Source organism: Chroicocephalus ridibundus, unplaced genomic scaffold (genome assembly GCF_963924245.1).
Source record: "Chroicocephalus ridibundus unplaced genomic scaffold, bChrRid1.1 SCAFFOLD_26, whole genome shotgun sequence".
In the NCBI taxonomy this organism is placed as follows: Eukaryota; Metazoa; Chordata; class Aves; order Charadriiformes; family Laridae; genus Chroicocephalus; species Chroicocephalus ridibundus.
The window spans coordinates 2,207,717-2,226,611 of record NW_026961775.1 but is presented as its reverse complement, the minus strand read 5'-3'; the positions used below and the strand labels follow the sequence as shown (position 1 = coordinate 2,226,611).

The following is an 18,895-nucleotide window of genomic DNA, read 5'->3' as shown; positions in this document are numbered from 1 at the left end:
TGCATGATGAGAGGGAGTAGGCAGCTGAGATCAGATTTAATTTACTTATTAATTACTTGCTAAACTTTGTGTCAATTAAGAAGTATCGCTGTTGTGAAGACAGAGGGGTCTTGTGGCCAGAGAGGAGACTGCTAAACTAGGTTGATAGTCTCTCCTAATCGGCCTTCCTTGTCCTTTTCTCCTTTTCACTGCTTTCTTTGACTCTTCCTGGTGCTACTTCCCTCTTCTTAAAGCAAGGATCATTTGAATTCATATTCTTGCAATGCCAGTACCTCTTTCTGTGATGTTCTTCAATGGAAGGGTTGGGGGAGCGTCTGCGATGACGGCTAGGACCTGTCTGATGCTGCCGTCGTTTGCCACCAGCTGGGCTGCGGAGGGGCGCTGGAGGCGGTTGGCTCCGCTCGCTTCGGGGAAGGCTCCGCTCAGATCTGGCTGGAGAGCGTGAACTGCTCCGGGGCCAAAGCTGCTCTCTGGGACTGCCTGGCAGGGTCCTGGGGGCAGCACGACTGCGGGCACAAAGAGGACGCAGGAGTCGTCTGCTCAGGTGTGTGCCGGGAGCTGTGGTGGGAGCCCAGTGCCCAGGCAGGCCGGGAAGAGGGGAGAGCCGGACATGGCCGAGGCAGTTCCTGGCCAGCTCTGAGCCCCTGACAAAGGCCATCGTGGGGACACCCATGCAGGGGTGCCCTCAGTCCCACCGGGGGTCCCTGGGGCGCTCCGCTGTCCCTGACGGGCAGCAGGGAGGGCAGGGGTGTCTGTCCATCAGGGACATTTCTCTGTCCGTGGGTGCAAGGGGGACTTGCTGGACGTGCCTTTGCCTGTCTGAGGGCCTGGCGGGTGCAGGGGTGTCCCTGCTCCCCCAGCCCCAGCCCAGCCTGTTCCCCCTCGCTGCCTTTCCTCCCAGAGTTCACGGCCCTGAGGCTGGAGAACGGCACCAACTGCTCCGGGCGCCTGCAGGTTTTCTACAATGGGACGTGGGGGAGCGTTTGCTCCAACTCCATGACTCCTGAAACTGTGTCGCTGGCATGCAAGGAGCTGGGCTGCGGGGACAGAGGGTCCCTGGAAACACAACGGCCCTACGGCAGGCTGTCTGGCACGGCCTGGCTGGACCGTGTGGAGTGTGGGGAGAGAAACAGCTCCTTCTGGCAGTGTCCCTCCGCTCCCTGGCACCCGCAATCATGCGACGACCTGCGAGAGGAGACCCACATCACCTGCAAGGGTAATTCTGAGCTAGCCGGGCACCAGCATCCCCTGCGTTCCTGCTCCTGGCTGGGCATGGTCAAATTCCAGGGCCTGCAGGGGCCTTTCGTTTCCAAGCCAGACGCTGCTGCTGCTGGTACCAAAAATGGGACTTCCTCTCCTGGAGCCCCCACACATTCACCAGCGGGTGCCAGCCGGGCTCCCAGCTTCGCCTGGTTGAGGCAGAGGTTTCTCGAGGCAAAGTCCCAGAAGGGAACAGCCAGGGCTCCGAGGAGTGTCCCTTCCATGGACACCCTCCTGCTGCTCTGTGACCCAGGGTCCCTTTGGGGCCAAGCAGTCAGGGTCCCCCATGTTGCCGAGTGTGTGTCCCCCGAAGGACCAGGGTTCAGCTGCTGCCATGGGTCGGTGGCACGAGCTGAGCTGAGCCCCGCTCTCTGCTGCACGGCCCCCTGCAGCAGCCCCTTCACCACAGCGTTTCCCTCTGCAGGGAGTCAGCCAGAAACGCCCCCAGCCCCAATGGCTGCGTGCCCCAGCACCCCGAGCTGCACAGGTAGCTGCTCCTCTGCATGCCCCTCTCGCCTGGCAGGGCTCTGCCTGCTGTCCCGCGGCCCTGGGAGCTCTCTGCCTTCTCCAGACAGGGAGAAGATTCGTGCCGTGGGAGGGGAGAAGGGGTGCTCCGGCCGAGTGGAGGTGTGGCACCGCGGCTCCTGGGGGACGGTGTGTGACGACTCCTGGGACATGCGGGATGCCAAGGTGGCATGCAGGCAGCTGGGCTGTGGCCCTGCGGTGTCTGCCCTGGCCGAGGCTGCATTTGGGGAGGGGAGCGGCCCCATCTGGCTGGAGCAGGTGGAGTGCCGGGGGACAGAGCCATCTCTGCAGGACTGCTGGGCCCGGCCTGGGGACAGCGGTGCCTGCTGCCATAAGGAGGATGCGGCTGTGAACTACTCAGGTGAGCCGCAGGGCTGCGACACCTCACAGGGAGCCCTTTTCCCCATTGGCTGCCATCATGGCTCCAGTGCTCCTGAGAGCAAGGCCATCCCTGCAGAGCAGGAGAGCCTTTTGCCGAGTGGGCAGCAGCTTCTGTGGGGCTGGGTGTCCTCCAGCTTCTGCCCGCAGGGCCCTGCAGCCCCCAGGGGCATCTCCCGGGCTGCCGGCTCTGTCCCTGCTCTGGGCCCTGCGCTCCTTCCTGGCCATGCTCACCAGTCGTGCAGGAGGGGCGATTTGGGTGGGATGTGGCAGGGATGTCTGCACATGCACACGTGCGCACACACACACACACACGGTGTGTCAGAGAGGAGGCTGCCTGGTACCTGCACCCCCACCCTCTCAGCCCAGCTCTCCTTCCCCTCCTCTGCAGATGCACCCAGGACGGCAGCACCAACCCCTCCAGCAGGTAACCCGTCCTCCCCACCAGCGCTGGGTCTTCTTGGGGCCAGGCTGTGACACACAGTCAGAGGGAAGGGGCTCCTTGCTGGGCTGTGAAACTCCCAGGAGGAGGCAGCGGGGTAGCGGTGGGGCGGGAGGCTGGGGAGGGCTGTCATTCACCCAGCCAGGTGGGAGCTTCCCCATCCCTCATCCCCTGAAACCCGGTATGTAATGGGGGTCAGGACTGGGGTGTGCCGGCCCCTCACCTCTCCCAGGCCTGGTGCTGCCCTTTCTGTGTTCCTGCCATGCAGATCGCACGCGGGGCCGTCTGACCGGCAGCGGGAGAGTCTCATTGCCCGTCATCATGTGCATCATCCTGGGAGCCCTTGTCTGCCTGCTCCTGGCCCTCCTGGCTGGGCAAGTGCAAAGCAACAAGGCTGGGCGCAGAGGTGGGTCCCTTCCCAGGGGAAGATGCCTGATGGCAAGGCCAGGGGTGCCGTGGGGTGTCAGTGAGTGGGAGAGGCAGAGCTGGGGGGACAAGAGTGTGTGCTCTCTGCGGGATCCCACCCTCTCTCTGACCATCCCTGGGCCAGCCCTGCCTCTGTCCATAGGCTCTGAGGGAGCTCAGGAGCCCTTCCCTGAGGCCGTGTACGAGGAGATCGGTTCCAGCCCAGCATGGCAGAAGCAGGCAAGGTTCAGCGGCTCAGGTTGGTGTGCGGCCCTCATTGAGTGCTCTTTCCCCTGGCTGCCACCCAGGGTTGAGCCCTGCAGCCCCCTAACCCATGGTTCATGCGGTTGTGGGGCTGTTGGATCTGTGTGGGGAGCACCCATGTGCTGGGCCCAGGAGAGAAGCTTTCTCCCCACCTGCTCTGCGCGTCCCATTTGGGGACAGCCCCTCTCTGCCTGCCCCTGCACCCTGGGGGACACCTGAGGGGTGAGGGAAGGGGCTGTCCCAGGGCAGCTCTGGCAGGCCCTTGGAGATGGGCTTTGTCCCAGGGCAGCAGGGTGAGTCCTGAGCCCTCGTCCCCGTGCAGCCGTGGCTCTGTGGGTCCCACGTCCCCAGCAGCACTGAGCACAAGCTGGGTCAGCAGAGCGCACTCCCCTAACACCCGCTGGGCCTCTCTCCAGGCTCCTATTCAGAGGGGTCCCTGAGCAAGCTGCAGCCCTACCCCGGGGACAGCGAGGAGGAGGATGGTCCATGGCCAGCACCAGGTAATGGGCGCAGGAAGGGGTGGATCTTTCCTCCCTGCAGACATGTGATGGACAGCAGTGTCACTGAGCGTCACCCTCGGAGCTGGGAGGACATGTGGGATCTCCTGTGGGGCTGCAAACACCAATGTCAGAGCCCCACGTCCCTGCGCATCCTCCCATCCTCTGCTCTGCAGAACGCATCTTCTCACTGTCACCAGCTCTCCTCTCCTTTCAGATGTCCCTGTCCTGCCTGGAGGTGACCCAGCTGATGGCTATGAGGATGCCAGGGAGGTTTCTGACCCTGGGGAGGATCCTTCCCCTGGGCAGGAAGACTGGGAAATGCCCAGGGTGGCAGAGGAGGGATCTGGACCCACGGATACCCCTGGAGGTGAGAGGGAAAGAAAGTGCTGCTGGTTCCTGGGGTAGCATCCCTGGTGTTGGATGATTCGCTGTCACAACGAGAGCCCAACATGCTGGGATGGGGGAACCTGCCCCAGGAGTTTCTTCTGGGGTACCGTGGGTGGGAGAGGGAGCTGAACGTCTTGGGACTGGTGAGGAGAAGGGAGGAAGGTGATGTACAGCCCAGGAGAGGCTCCCCATGGGGTGAACATGCAATGGCCTGCCTTGCTGCTTGCAGGGCCAAACCTGCTCTCCCAGAGAGGTGTTGGTGCCCCTGGAGCTGAGGGGGATGGCTGGTCCCTGTCCCCAGAGAGCACGGGCTATGACGATGCTGAAGAGGTGTCTGTGGCACATCCCCCTGAGGACACAGAGGCTGTGACACCGGAGCTCAGTGCACAACGGTCCCTGAGACCCCGGCCAGGAGAGCCCGTCCCTGCAGTGCAGCTGGGGGCAGCCAGGAGGGAGGAGAGGTCTGTGCGGCTGGGAGAGCCGTGAGCACCAGGGAACCCTCTCCCTTTTCCCACGGGCCGCAGAAACTGCCAGGGGTTTCCTCGATTTTGATTCCCCTGTTTTTACACAGGACCCCCATATTGGGTCTTATTAAAAGCCTTTGAGCCAGAGCTGTGCTTGCCTGCCCAGGTGCTTTAGTGTCTCCGTGAGGGTGGCTGGAGGAAACCGAAGCCCAAAGACATGGCGGTGGGGAAGGGGCATGTCTCGGGTGGGTGTGTGGTGCAGGGCAGTGAGCCGAGCTCAGGTCCAGCACAGCTGCCCGCCTCTCTCCTGAGAGGGGGCTCCAAGGAGGCAGTGCACACAGCCCTCCTCACCCCACAGCCAGACCCTGGCTGGGCAGGGCAGGCCCACAGTGCCTGCAGAGGACCAGAGGCTCCAGCTCCAGCCTTTCCCTGAGGCTGGGCATTCAGGGAAGAAGCCCCTTGGAGATGCTGGGGATGGAAGCCAGGATCTCCCACATGCAAAGTGGGCGCTCTGCCACTGAGCTACACCCTCTGGAGCCTTCCCAGCAGGAGACACTCTCCTCCCATGAGGGGTCTGTGACAAGGACAGCCCCGTTGTCCCCTGGGTGCCCAGGGACCCTCTGCAGCAAACAGCACTTGAGCCCTCCTGAGATGGGGGAAGTCCGCACGGCCTCTCCCCTGGGGCCTGATCCTGGCACAGGGCTGCACTGCAGAGCACTGCCCCTCCAGCGTCTCTGAAGAGCGATGGGACAGAAGGAGGCTCTGGCTGCAGGTGCTGCTCCCATGCTCTGGCCCCCTCCAAGGCCAACGGAGAGGAGAAAACTCCTGAGCCTCCTCTGCCCCCCAGGGCAAGGGCAACCCCCCTGTGTGCCACATCTGTGCACAGCGGCACAGGAGGAGAAATACAACAGGGTGAGGGACATGCCCTCCCTGGGGTGAGGTGCCCCCAGGCTCTGATGGCACCCCAGGGTGTGCGATGGGGCAACATGGGGGCAGAAAGCTCTCACGCCCTCATCCATGTAGCGGGCCTCCTCCTGCACCCCTCTGCCCCACAGCATCCCTGGAGGTGGGGTGAAGGGCAGGTGTCCATCTCCATGGGGCTGATGCCCAGAGAGGAGCATATTGGTGTGTTACCAGTCATTGGAGCAGGGGGGCAAAGGGGGCCAAGAAATTCTGCTCAGGACAGCTTGTGGCTAAACAATACTGATGGCCATGCACTCCGGTGGGTGATCCTCAGCGTGGCTTTGTCAGCTGTCCTGGGCACATCAGAGGTCTCACTGCAACACGTCCCCGGGGGAAGGATGCTGCCATTCAGGCCGCAGCTCCAGGGAGTGCCTCTCCCTGGGACTATGGGTCCAGTGGCCTCTGCTCTGGGAACTGAAGACAAGGTGCAGGAGGCGCCTGAGGAGGGGAACAGACTCTGCACCCTTGAGCATGACGAAGAGGAGAGGAATTGGGTCGTGCAGAGACCCCGCAGAGGACACATCCCGATCCTGTGGAGCAGGGAAGGAGGCACAGCTGGAGACCTCCCCAAAGCAGCCCTGAGTGGAGAGTCCTGCCCAGGGGCAGGCTGGGGACTTGTGGGGCTGGAGGAAGGCTCCTTCTAAGCCGCAGATGTGCAGGTCCAGGGCAGGGACAGTGCTCTGGCAAGAGGTGAAGGAGCAAGCAGGGCTGGGGCAGGCTGGAAGGCGGCAGACGGGCTCTGCAAAAAGCAGAGGGAGAAAAATCACTGCTGAAGCCCAGGGCTGAACCAGGCACCTTTAGATCTTCAGTCTAACGCTGTCCCAGCTGAGCTCCTTCAGCCCTGCCCCAGCAGCCCTTGTCCCTGGGCCACCCCTGCCGGGCCCCAGGCTGACACAGACGAGGAGTGCTCCTCAGGGAGGTTCCCAGGGAAAAGCTGTGCCCAGCCCCGGACAGAGGGGATCGGGCCCCTCCCTGCCTCCAAGGCCAGGTGGGCTCCAACTTTGGTGGAGGCCACGTTACGCTGGGCGTGCCAAGATGTGTGTGGGCCTCCTACAAAGGGGACAGGAGTGAAGGTAAGTGGGCAGGCCAGGCATGTGCAGCTGCAAAGGCTGAGGGTCAAAGAAGCATAGGACCGATGGAAGACCTTATCGCCTGGAAAGCCTCCTCCCACACCTTTTTTTCCTTGCTGAACTTTGCTGCTTCCTTCCCAGCTCCTCTCCCTCCTTCCCCCTGAGCAGTGCAGGGCGATGGGGAATGGGGGTCCTGGGCAGTCCATAACAATTCCTCTCTGCTGCTCCTTCCTTCTACGACTTTTCCCATGGGGTTCCTCTTACTGGCTACAGTCTTTCGAGATAAACCTGCTACAGCATGGTCTCTCCTCAAGCTGAAATTCTTTCAGGAAATATCCAACCTCTCCAGTGTTGGGTCCTCCACCACGTGCAGGGATTACCACCTCCGCTCTGCTCCTCTCCTTAGGCTGCAGGGAAATACCTGCTCTACTGTGGTATTCTCCACAGGCTGCAGGAGACCATCTGCTCTGGCACCTGGAGCACCTCCTCTCCCTCCTTCTTCACTCACCCTGGTGTTTTCAGGGCTGTTTCTCACACTGATTTTTCCCTCACTCCTCTCCCACTCGAGCACTTGTGTCCTTTCTTAAATACACTCTCACAGAGGTTCCACCATCCTCGTTGATGGGCTCAGTTTTGGACAGCGGTGGGTTTCTTTCGGAGCCGTCTGGAACCAGCTCTGTCTGGCACGGAAGCAGCCCCTGGTCTCTTCTCACAGAGGCCCATGCCTTCAGGCCCACCACTACCAAACCCTGGAGACGGACACCAATTCCACAAGCCCTGGCTCTGCACCACAAACACTCTGGTGTGAGTCCTCACCCCGCATGGGCACACGGTACAAGCTGCACTCCGAGGATTTTTCCTCCTGGGCACTTTCCAGCCCAGCCCAGCTCCCTCCAAGCTCTGCCACCTCCCCTGCCCTCTTTCCATCCCAGCCCAGTCTGCGCTGGCCCAACAGCAGAGCCTGCCCCAGGGTGCTGCAGAGCTCTGGGCACTCACTCCACAGCCACAGCCCCTCTGAAGGGCACCGCAGCTGCTGGGGGGCAGAGGAGGGTCAGCCCCAGAGATGGGGGGCATTTGGGCACAAGGAAAGGCAGTCAGTGGGCCCCTGTGTCCTCCTCCCCAGGATATTCTGAGGGGTCTGCAGCCCCTCTGTGCCACCCCCTCTCCCCAGCCCAGTACAAGAGCCCTGGCCCTGGGGACCCTCAGGCAGCTCCTGCCACCCCAGTGACAGAGTGGCACCGGGACAGCCTGCCCCAGGCTGCTGCAGCCAGAAAGGTCTTCTCATCTCCCGTTTATTCAGCCCTGCTGCTGATGGGTCTCAGAAAAAGAAGTGTTAGCTGGTTCATGTATTTTATTTAAACACACTCTTCATTTATATAAATTTTTTGTGTCACAGGCAAGAGGTGAAAAGTTAAGGAGGAGGGGAGGAATAGTGAATGCTTGTCGGAACAGATACAGAGAATCCTTTGCAGAGGAAGGTACACAGTCTATGGCTGATGAAAAAATGTCCAATCAGTTTCCTCAGGGCACCCTTGAGCTCCTGGTTCCTCATGCTGTAGATGAGGGGGTTCACTGCTGGAGGCACCACCGAGTACAGAAATGACAGCACCAGATCTAAGGATGGGGACGAGATGGAGGAGGGCTTCAGGTAGGCAACTACAGCAGTACTGATAAACAGGGAGACAATGACCAGGTGAGGGAGGCACGTGGAAAAGGTTTTGCGCCGTCCCTGCTCTGAGGGGATTCTCAGCACAGCCCTGAAGATCTGCACATAGGACACCACAATGAAAACAAAACATGTAAAGAATAAACAGGCACCAAACACAATAAGCCGAACTTCCCTGAGGTAGTCCGAGTCTGTGCAGGAGAGCTTGAGGATCTGGGGGATTTCACAGAAAAATTGGTTTAGGCCATTCCCTTGACAGAGAGATATTGAAAATGTATTGGCTGTGTGCAGGAGAGCATAGAGAAAGCCACTGCCCCAGGCAGCTGCTGCCATGTGGACACAAGCTCTGCTGCCCAGGAGGGACCCATAGTGCAGGGGTTTGCAGATGGCAACATAGCGGTCGTAGCACATGACGGTCAGAAGATAAAACTCTGCTGAGATCAAGAAGGCAAAGAAAAAGACCTGGGAAACACATCCTGAGTAGGAGATGGCCCTGGTGTCCCAGAGGGAGTTGGCCATGGCTTTGGGCAGAGTGGTGGAGATGCAGCCCAGGTCGAGGAGGGCGAGGTTGAGGAGGAAGAAGTACATGGGGGTGTGGAGGCGGTGGTCACAGGCTACGGCAGTGATGATGAGGCCATTGCCCAGGAGGGCAGCCAGGTAGATGCCCAGGAAGAGCCAGAAGTGCAAGAGCTGCAGCTCCCGCGTGTCTGCGAATGCCAGGAGGAGGAAGTGGGTGATGGAGCTGCCGTTGGACATCGGATCCCTTTGTTCCCGAGGTACTGCCAAAGGAGGAAAGCACACTCACAAGTCAGGACAGCTCTGAGCAAATCTCTTCCCATTGCCTGCCCTTCCAAACCCAAGCCCCGAAAACACACTTTGCCTGTGTCCTTTTTTGCAGGAGCTTTCTGCATTGCCCTTGTTGGAGCTCTCATTGTTGCTGGCCAAGTGTGCCGTGAGGAGCAGAGCTCTGCTTCTGGGCTCCCAAGGAGTCATCCCTGCTCCACAGCAGCGGGGATTGGGGAAAGGGGTTACAGCTTCTGCCATTCACTAGTTACCTCATCTGTAATCCACTTGTAACGCAGAGGAGCTGCTCAGCATATTCCTGCAGGAAAACCTCAAGGAAACTCCTGGTTGTCCTCAAACTGCAGTGACATGAGCAGAGCCAGCTCACTCCTCAGCCTTGTTGGGGGGGAAAGACCACGCAGCTCCTCACTCACTGCCCCTCAACCCCCTGCAGAGGGATAGGTAGAAGAGGGAGAAAAAGGAATAAAAATCTCATGGGTTGAGATAGAGACAGTTTGATAGACCAGTAACGGGAAAGAAACTAACAATCATTGTAAAAGAATATAGGAAACCAGGAGTGATGCAGCACAATTGCTTACCCCCCGATGCCCATCCCGAGCAGCGAACACAGATTCCTGCCGCCCAGCCAACCCCCATTTCTGTACTGAGCAGCACCAGCCCAAGGCATTTTATTGACCTCTCTGGTGGTTTTGGTGTTGAGCCCATGAAGCTCAGACACAGGGGAGGCTGATGAAACCTCTCCAGAAGTCAACGTCAGATGTAATTTTGAAAGTTTCTTGGAGCGTTAATGGGTCCCACTGAGGGCCATTACTGCCAAAGGCTCCTGGGGGCTCGTTCGAGGGAAAACTGGAGGCAGTGAGGGCAGGTAGGCAAAGGCAATGGAGAGGTGTCTCTGACGCTGGCTAATGCTGAATGTGTGAGAGGAAGGGAAAGGGCCAAGCCCTGGCCTCCAGCCCCTGGGAAGGGAGATCCTGCCCCACAAGCACAGCTCAGGGCTCTTGCTGGGGCATTGTGATGGGAGGACGTGCAATGCCAAGGGCAGAAAGACAGGATGACGGCTCCCGGGTGGGGAAGAGGAGGCACTAAGGCCCTAGTGCTGTAAGGATAAGGTGTCTTCTGGTAGCCTTGGTGGCACAGACAACAGCCACAGCCAAGAGGAGAAAGACATAAGCACTGTTGGGGGCTTTCAGCCTTGCCAACTCCCTTGATCGTCTCCAATACACGCTGTGGCTGGAGAGCTGCCCTGCAGAAAATTACCTGGGGGTGTTGGTCAACTGCCGGCTGAATATGAGCCAGCAGTGTGCCCAGGTGGCCAAGAAGGCCAACAGCATCCTGGCCTTTATCAGGAACAGTGTGGTGAACAGGAGTAGGGACGTGACTGTCCCCCTGGAGTCGGCACTGGTCAGGCCCCACCTGGAGTACTGTGTCCAGTTTTGGCCCCTCACCACAAAAAAAGACATTGAGGTGCTGGAGCGCGTCCAGGGAAGGGCAAAGGAGCTGGTGAGGGATTTGGAGGATAAATCTTATGAGGAGTGGCTGAGGGAGCTGGGATTGTTTAGCCTGGAGAAATGGAGGCTGAGGATATTTGGAAAAAATTTTACACTGAAGCGGTTAATAAGCATTGGAACAGGCTGCCCAGAAAGTGGTTGAGGCACCACCTCTGGAGGTATTTAAAAAATGGGCAGACATAGTGCTTAGAGCTATGGTTTAGTGATGGTTTTTGTAAGAGTTAGGTTGGTGGTTGGACTAGGTGATCTGAAAGGTCCCTTCTGTTGCATGAAAATGGGCAAAGCGGTTTTGGCAGAAGGTAAACCCCCTTGTGTTCTAACACTCCTCACCGAGATGGGGGACCAGGTGCGTCTGGGTTTAAATTCGGAGTGATGCCCAATCCAGCACTATCAGTCCAATCGCGTTTAATATGTATTAAACTGTTATGATTTGGATACACTGATAGTGGACTGCACCTTCAGTCTAGTCGTGCTCCTGAACCAGCACGGCCACTCTTGAGTGTTTGGTCGCGTTCAGTGAGAAACCAAAATGACCAGCTACTGAAACAGCGCAGTTTATTTAAACAACAGGTATATAGGATTGACGGTGATAAATATACTGTCTGCAAAGCACGTGCAAACAACGATATTGTTAAATATAGAAAAGGCACAATGAAGTTATATACAATACAGCCTGGCTATAAATGTAGGAGAGAGATTCTCTGGAGAGATTTCTAAGTTTCCCGAGGAAACACTCGGTATGATCTAAGTCTTACCCAAAGGCGTCCCTGTGGCGGGGAAGAAAGGCTCAGCCAGTCGACTGGTCCCAGAAGTTAGTGATGGAATTCTCCTGACTTGTTCGCGATGGTGTCTTCCCTGATATCCCCCCACTCTCGGGCTATTTTTATACTATTTATTTTATCTTCAAAGTGGAGTTTGAGTGACTTTAGTCATAAATTCTTTTATTATGATTGGTGTACTCAAGGAGGAGTGGTTGCACCTTCCAGGTGGGTAGCCTCTGGGATGGAGGTGTGTTTTGGTACGTTGTAATGAGCAAAGTTCGCACAAAGGACAAAATTTCATCAAAATTTGATGAAATGTTGTCTCAGGTAGCGAGTAGGCCGCTTATCTGTTTCGTAGTAAGCAAGTAGGCATCTTATCTTTTCTGTAGTACTATCTCGTTCCCATATCTGCTATTCGTCACAAGGCAAGGCCACGGAACAATAATATAAGACGGGCAGACACAGTGCTTAGAGATATGGTGTAGTGATGGCTTTTGTCAGAGGTATGTTGATGGTTGGAGTAGGTGATCTGAAAGGTCCCTCCCAACCAAGCCAATTCTATGATTCTATAAACGTTTCGTTCCCTTTTCCACTCTTCTTCCTCTCTCAAGTTCTTCTCTTGGATCATCCTCATCTCCTCCCATACAAAGAGCCAAATCTTTTTCACCGTTTCCTTGTTGGCCCTTCCCTTGGTGTTTCTGAGTTCGTTACAGTGGCACTTTCCACCTTCATCATGACGTCCATGACACTAGTAAACCCTTTTCTTACCTCTGCTGTCCTACAGCTACTCAAGTTGTCTTGTTAGAGGAACCACGACTCAGCATGAGCCATCTGCACATGCAATTTAAATGCTGACGTTCTGGAGCTTCAGTGCACAGGGACCTTGAGACACCTGGGGACGTGGACAACAGAAACCTCCTCAAGCTTTTCAAGAAGGGGCAAAGTGGGACAGGACGAGGTGAGGAGTGAGTCTGAGGAGAGAGGCCTGAGCATTTTGAGGGATGCCATATGAGCCTCTGACAAAGGCTCAGCACCATTAAGGCCAGCAGCATATGGGGTGGTGTTAGTAGGACTGGCCATCCAAAGAAGGGGAGTTATTGTCCCCCTTGACTCAGCACTGGTGTAGCCACGTCTGCCCTCATAGTATCCGAGAATGGTTTGGGTTTGAAGGGACCTTGAAAGGTCATCTAGTCCAATCCCTGTTTTTTAGGGACATCTGCGACTCAATCAGGATGCTCAAAGCCCCGCCGTACCTGACCCTGAATACCTCCCATGATGGGGAATCCACAGCTTCTCTGGTCAACCTTTTCCATTGTCTCACCGCCCTCATTGTGAAAAATTTCCTCCCTATGTCCAGTCTAAATCTACCCTCTTTCAGTGTAAAGCCATTGCCCCTTGTCCTGTCATTACTGGCCCTGGTAAAATCTCTCTCTCTCTCTCTCTTATAAGCCTCCCTCATGCATTGAAAGGCTGAAAGAAAGTCTCCTTGGAGCTTTTTTGTTTCCAGGCTCAACAACTTCAACTCTCTCAGCTTTTCTTCCTAGGAGAGGTCTTCCGGCCCTCCAATGATTGTTGGTAATCCATCTCTTGACCCGCTCTAACAGGTTTAGGCGTGAGGCATGTGGTGAGGGTTTCAGCTTTGGCGTTAGTGTTCAGGGAAGGGCTACAGATGAGAGCTGCAGGTGAGGGATTAGGGTTAGGGTCCAGGCAAAGGCTTAGGGGGAGCTGCGTCGTGCCGAGTCTGAGGGGCAAGAGTGTGGAAGGCACTCAGCGTGTATGGGCCCTGGTGGTGAGCAGAGGGAAAGCTCATGTGGTGATGGCCAAAAGCATCCCCATTGCAATGAGCTGGGGATTAGCACTGGGCCCCCTGGCTTGGCGGGGCACATCCAGGGGGCTACAGCACACAGGATGTCTCTGCCTCCTTTCTTTGTCACCCTGAAATCACTGCCTCTGGTTTTCTGCTCCAATCAGCCCCCAGGGAGGCACGCTTCCATTTCCTGAAGCAGCTTCGTCACCCACAGCCCTCAGCAGACCCTGCTGAACCTCCAAGGCTCTTTATTCCTGCCAGGGCCCTCCACACTGCGTGACTTTCCCCTGGGAGCTTGTTAACGTGAAGGAACTGTAATGAGTTTATTCTAGCATCTCAATTCACCGTATGGTTGCAAGGGGACTTTGAGGAGAGACTGTCTCCAAGGAAGAGTTTTGCTAGAGTTTGCTGGAGAAGAAAAGTTTTGTTTAACAAGCACATAATGTCACATGGGCAGGCACATCGCTACAGACATGAGTTGGTGACAAGGCTCTGGGATGGAAATTTGGCCAAGAATAAGGCAAAGTTTACTTAATCTGCCACACTGTCTCTTTAGCCAACTCACTAACTGTGCGTATATTTAGAATTTCCTATCAATCTCTCCAACGTATTTCTTTTATGTTGATGGTTTGAGGAAGGTGGAGCTTATTGGAGGCTTGGACTTGGCATATAGTGGAGGAATGCATTGGGTTTCTTTAATTAATTGGTATCATTTCTTCCTTCTGGCTGTTCAAATTGAATAAGAATCCCTTGTCTATTTACAGCCAAGTCTGCGGGGGAATCGGGCAGGAATTGGTGCAAAGGAGCTGTGAACATTCAGCTGCAGACTCAGCGCACAAGTCTGATGTAGGAAAAGAATGCAAGTCCCAGGCAGCCCCAAGAGAAACGGTGGGGAGGAGGAGGTGGGGGGGCAAGTTGTCTGTACAGTGGGGGACCTCGAGGAGATGGCAGTTGCCACCTCTCCGGTCCTCCTTAGGAGACCCTCTGGTTCAGTATCAGTTGGAGAAAGCTGCAAGCATTTCCTCTGGAAAAATAAAAAGACTAATGAAAAGCCCTTTCAAAACGAAAAATTACCTTTTTATTAAGTGCTTCTTGAAACCTTCCACTTTAAGTAGACTCCTGAGACGTCTCCACTGAGCTGTACCAGGCTAGAAGCCCTGAAGAAAATCATGGAAGAGCTGTGGCTCCTTAGGGCTTTCTGCACTTTAACGAGCCCCATGGGGCATTTGCTGCTGAGCCCAGGAATGCCAGATACTGAGAGGAGCTTGAACAGCCTGTGCAGGAATTCAAGTCCGAAGCAAACGCCAAAGTGTCTTGGAGCATTAATTGTCCCCACTGAGGGCCATGACAGACCAAGCCTCCCCATGGATTTGTTCGAGCAGGCAACTGGAGGCTGTGATTACAGGGAGGCAAAGGCACTGTGCAGGTGGAGCTGATGCTGAGTAAAGCCTTGATGTATTTTATCCTGCGAAGCGGCCAGCCCTGGGAAGGGGGATCCTGTCCCTCACACTGGCTCAGGGCTCCTCCCGGGGCAGTGAGGTGTGGGGTAGGCAATGCTGAGTGAAGGACAACGGCACCACACCTCCCGGCCTCCCTGGGGGTGCGAGGAAGCAGTGAGGCCCCGGTTCCGTGAGATTAAGGTGTCTCCTTTCAGGCCTTGGTAGCAAAGACAACAGCCACAGCCAAGGGGGCAAAGACCTGCAGGCTGTGGACACCCAACCTCTTTCCTCCCCTTGGTCCCACTGGGGCATCTCCTCGCCTTTCCTGACAGCTCGTCTTCCTCCCTGCCTGTTCCTTGGAACACCCAGCGTTGCGCTGATCCAGGCTCCCTCTGAGTGACCTCAGGAGTCACAGCACTGTCCTTCATGGGACATTTCTTTCTCCTCATGTCCAGTCTCGTTGTGAATGTTGATTTGGGATCCTGCCCAACTTTGACGTGGCAGCAATTTCAGGTTTATTAACACAGGGTTAAGTTGTATGATGTTAACATTAATCACCTGGCAATTATCAAAATGATTTAACAAAATTTGCTATAACCACCACAGCGACTTATTTAAACATTCAAACATGGCAAGGTTCACCTGAGACATACGACAGTTTATACAGTTTAAAGGGGAGTTATACGTAAGATAGGGACTGTTTATCAAGGCCTGCAGTGACAGGATAAAAGGCAACAGTTTTAACCAGAAAAAGAGTAGATTTAGAATAGGCTTAAGGAAGAATTTTTTTATGAAAAGGGTTGTGAGATGGTGGAACAAGTTTTCCAGAGAAGTTGTGGGTGCCCCAAGGTATCGAGGGTATCAGGCTATCAAAGCGTGCATGAGGATAAGAGGATATGAAGATATTAAAGTGTGGATTTTCCAAGGATATCAAAGTGTAGGTTTTGCAAGGATTTCAAAAGTAGATTTCACAAGGCTTTTGAAGATTGGATTTCAGAGTAGATTTCACAAGGATTTCAGAGATCATCTGCTGACAAATGCAGACGAAGGAAAAGAGTGAGTCATTCACTACTATTGGATTTCTCCAGGTGACCAGGATCGTTTGGTACCAGGAATGTACTACTTTTTGCAAAAAGAGAAACATCTTCATTATATAGGTTAACCTCTGTATCTGTTTGTGTGGGTGCAATTCAATTTAAAAAGCTCTCTTGTAAGCCTTGTGTTTGTGTGTGTGTGTGTCATTTGATTTTTGGAAGCTCAGTAGAATGATGATGCCTTTGGTCATCAGCAGCTGAGGTTTCCCCCTGGTCATCACGAGGGCAGAAACATGCAAAGTGGCTACACACCCTTCCCCTCTGACCCAGCACTGCCCAGCTCACACTGAGACTTTGCCTGGACCCCAACCCTAATCCCTCACCTGCAGCTCTCATCTGTGGCCCTTCCCTGAACATGAATGCCAAAGCTGAAACCCTCATCAGATGCCTCACGCCTAAACCCAAAGCCAGCTCCCTAATCCTGTCCCTCAACCCCCTTTCATCTCCAACCCCTCCCCTAAGTGTTACTCATGTTTCCCAGGATGCAGAAGGAGGGCAGGGATTGTGAAGTTCTGGAGGGAAAGGCCAGGGAGATGATGAGATGTTAGGGGCAGGCAAGAGGAAGATGAAGGCAAAGGTGCCATTGCTGGTGAGTAGATTGTGATGTCATTAATGGTGGAGGAAGCTGCGTGTGAGGAGCAGCGTTGTGAAGTGCTCAACATGCCTGAGAGTTTCATCAAAGAGAGAAGGAAGCATGGGATAGGTGAAGGGAGAAACGTGTGGGAGGGACAGCACTTGGTTCATGCTCTTGCAGTGCCTTAACTCTGGCCTAACCCTAAGCCTCTAGCCCTAACCCAACCCCCTAACCCACAAAGCTGAGCAGGACTCAGATCAATTACAAGAAGCCCTAAGAACAATCCCAAACCTTCATTTTGAGCCTCACCATGACCCCCACCCCCACCCTGATCATGAAGCAGAAACTCTGACCAGAGTTTTTGGTTCGCATGGAAGAAAACTGGTAACAGAAACCCCTAATCCAAAAGCCCTAGCGGCCTCCCTCGGAACCCCTAACCTTCCCTTGCCCTCCAAACCTCTCTCTAAGCTGTTTTTCCCCCAGAGGCAGAGTGGATGCAGAGCCTGTGAGGTCCTGGAGCAGTCGCCTGACATTGGAAGACAAAATGTGAGATGACGTGTATCAGATGAGCTTGTAGGTGACAAGGTGGGTGATGGTGGGGCAGCTACTTATATGCCAGCTGTGCCTCAGAACCTCACAGGTGAGTAAGAGGCAGGTGTCTGTGAAGGTGCCTGAAGTCAATTCTGTCTGAGAACCTCACAGGCCAGAAGTAGGAAAATGGCTTGGCTGTTGATTGTGCTTTGGCACGGGGTTGGACTAGATGATCTCGGAAGGACCCTTCCAAACCCTTCCATTCTGTCATCTGTCTCTGCTGGTGATAGGCAAGAGAAGTCTCATGGCTGGGTCAAGCACTGGGATAAGCTTGGCCTCACCCTCGGTGACCAGGCAGGCCAGACAGGAGGGCAGGGCATGGGCACAAAAGGACTTTCTTTGGGTATTTTGGCCCTCTAGCAATGCCGGAAATGTCCATGGAGATCCCTCCAGTGGTAGTGGTGGGAAGGGATTCCCCTGTCACAGGGAATCTTTGGCCAGATTATCTCCAGGACCTCCAGTTTCTCTTCATGGAGTCAGAGCTTGGGCTTTCTCCTCCTCCTGTTATCTTGGACTTTGCTGGGAAACTCTCTCAGTATTGCTGCAGTCTCCACAGAGTGCCCTTCCTGGAGAGCGAACAGCCAAGCCTGAACTGGGGGCCATCTAGAGCCCTAACGCCCACCTGGGAGAAGGAGTTAACACTAAGGGGAACAGGCCATTCACCACGAACCACAATAAGGTCACCTGCCTAGTGGATGAAGGGAAGGTGGTGGATGTAGTTTTGCTGGATTTTAGTAAAGCTTTTGACAGTGTCCCTCAAAGTATCCTTCCGGACAAGTTGCCCAACTTGGAGATGAGCAGGTGGAGGGTGCAGTGGGTGAAGAACTGCTGAACGGTAGGGCTCGACCCATGCGTAGAGCTGCAGAGTAAGAAATCAAGGGCTGCGTGAGCCTCACAGGAGGGCAGGAGATGCTCTCTTCTGGAAGGGTCATTTGTGCTATTGGCGATAGAGCCACGCAAGGCTGCCTTGCTCAGACACACTCATCCGTTGTTCGTGTCACGTTAAACTGTACCAACATAGACATCTGCAGTGCAGTGACAGGACACAGGCCTTCTAACCTTCCCATGAACCTCCAACCTGAGCTTTCTCTCTGCACCCCCTTTGGAGGTGAACCTGAGCACAGAGCATGAGCCATTGGAGTTTGACCACTCAAGACCGTCTCCACCTTGGAGCTAATACGGGGCACAGCCAAGGTGGAGGCCCAGGGAGGAGGTGTTGCGGAGCAGCCTTTTCTGTTGCTGCAAACTAACCTTGGTAGCTCTCTGCTGCACCCTCTCCAGCAGTTCCCTCTCCTTCTTGATCTGGGAAGCCCAGAACTGGACACAGTGCTCCAGATGCGGCCTCACCAAGGCAGAGTAGAGGGGGAGGATGACCTCCCTCCACCTGCTGGCCACACTCTTCTTGATGCACCCCAGGATGCCATTGGTTGTCTTGGCCACAAGGGCACATTGCTGGCTCATGGTCATCCGGTTGTCCCCCAGGACTCCCAGGTCTCTTTCCACAGAGCTGCTCTCTAGCAGGTCAGCCCCCAACCTGTCCTGGTGCACGGGGTTAGTCCTCCCGAGGTGCAGCACCCTACACTTGCCCTGGTTGAATTTCATAAGGTTTCTCTCTGCCCAACTCTCCAGCCTGCCCAGGTCCCTCTGGATGGTGGCACAGCCTTCTGGTGTGTCAGCCAACCCCCCCAGCTTTGTGTCATCAGTGAACTTGTTGAGGGTGCACTTTGTCCCCTCATCCAGGTCGTTGATGAAGATATTGAAGAGGACTGGAGACAGTACTGACCCCTGGGGAACACCACTCCTCACTGACCTCCAACTAGACTCTGTGCCCCTAATCACGACCCTCTGAGCTCTGTCTTTCAACCAGTTATCTATCCACCTTGCTGTCCATTCATCAAGCCCGCTCTTCCTAAGCTTCCCTATGAGGATGCTGTGGGAGACGGTGTTGAAAGCCTTGCTGAAGTCAAGGTAGACACCATCCACTGCCCTCCCC

General features: G+C 55.4%; 1 protein-coding gene across 1 annotated transcript in view; it reads left to right on the top strand.

Moving 5' to 3' along the window:
* Window positions 1-309: 309 nt before the first annotated feature.
* LOC134509673 (deleted in malignant brain tumors 1 protein-like) overlaps window positions 310-18,895 on the top strand; it is a gene marked incomplete at its 5' end in the record, with an annotated part of 326,916 nt that continues 308,330 nt past the window's right edge. Inside the window, 2 exon segments of the mRNA XM_063322254.1 lie at window positions 310-544; window positions 902-1,216. Coding sequence (XP_063178324.1) covers window positions 310-544; window positions 902-1,216 — 550 coding nt within the window.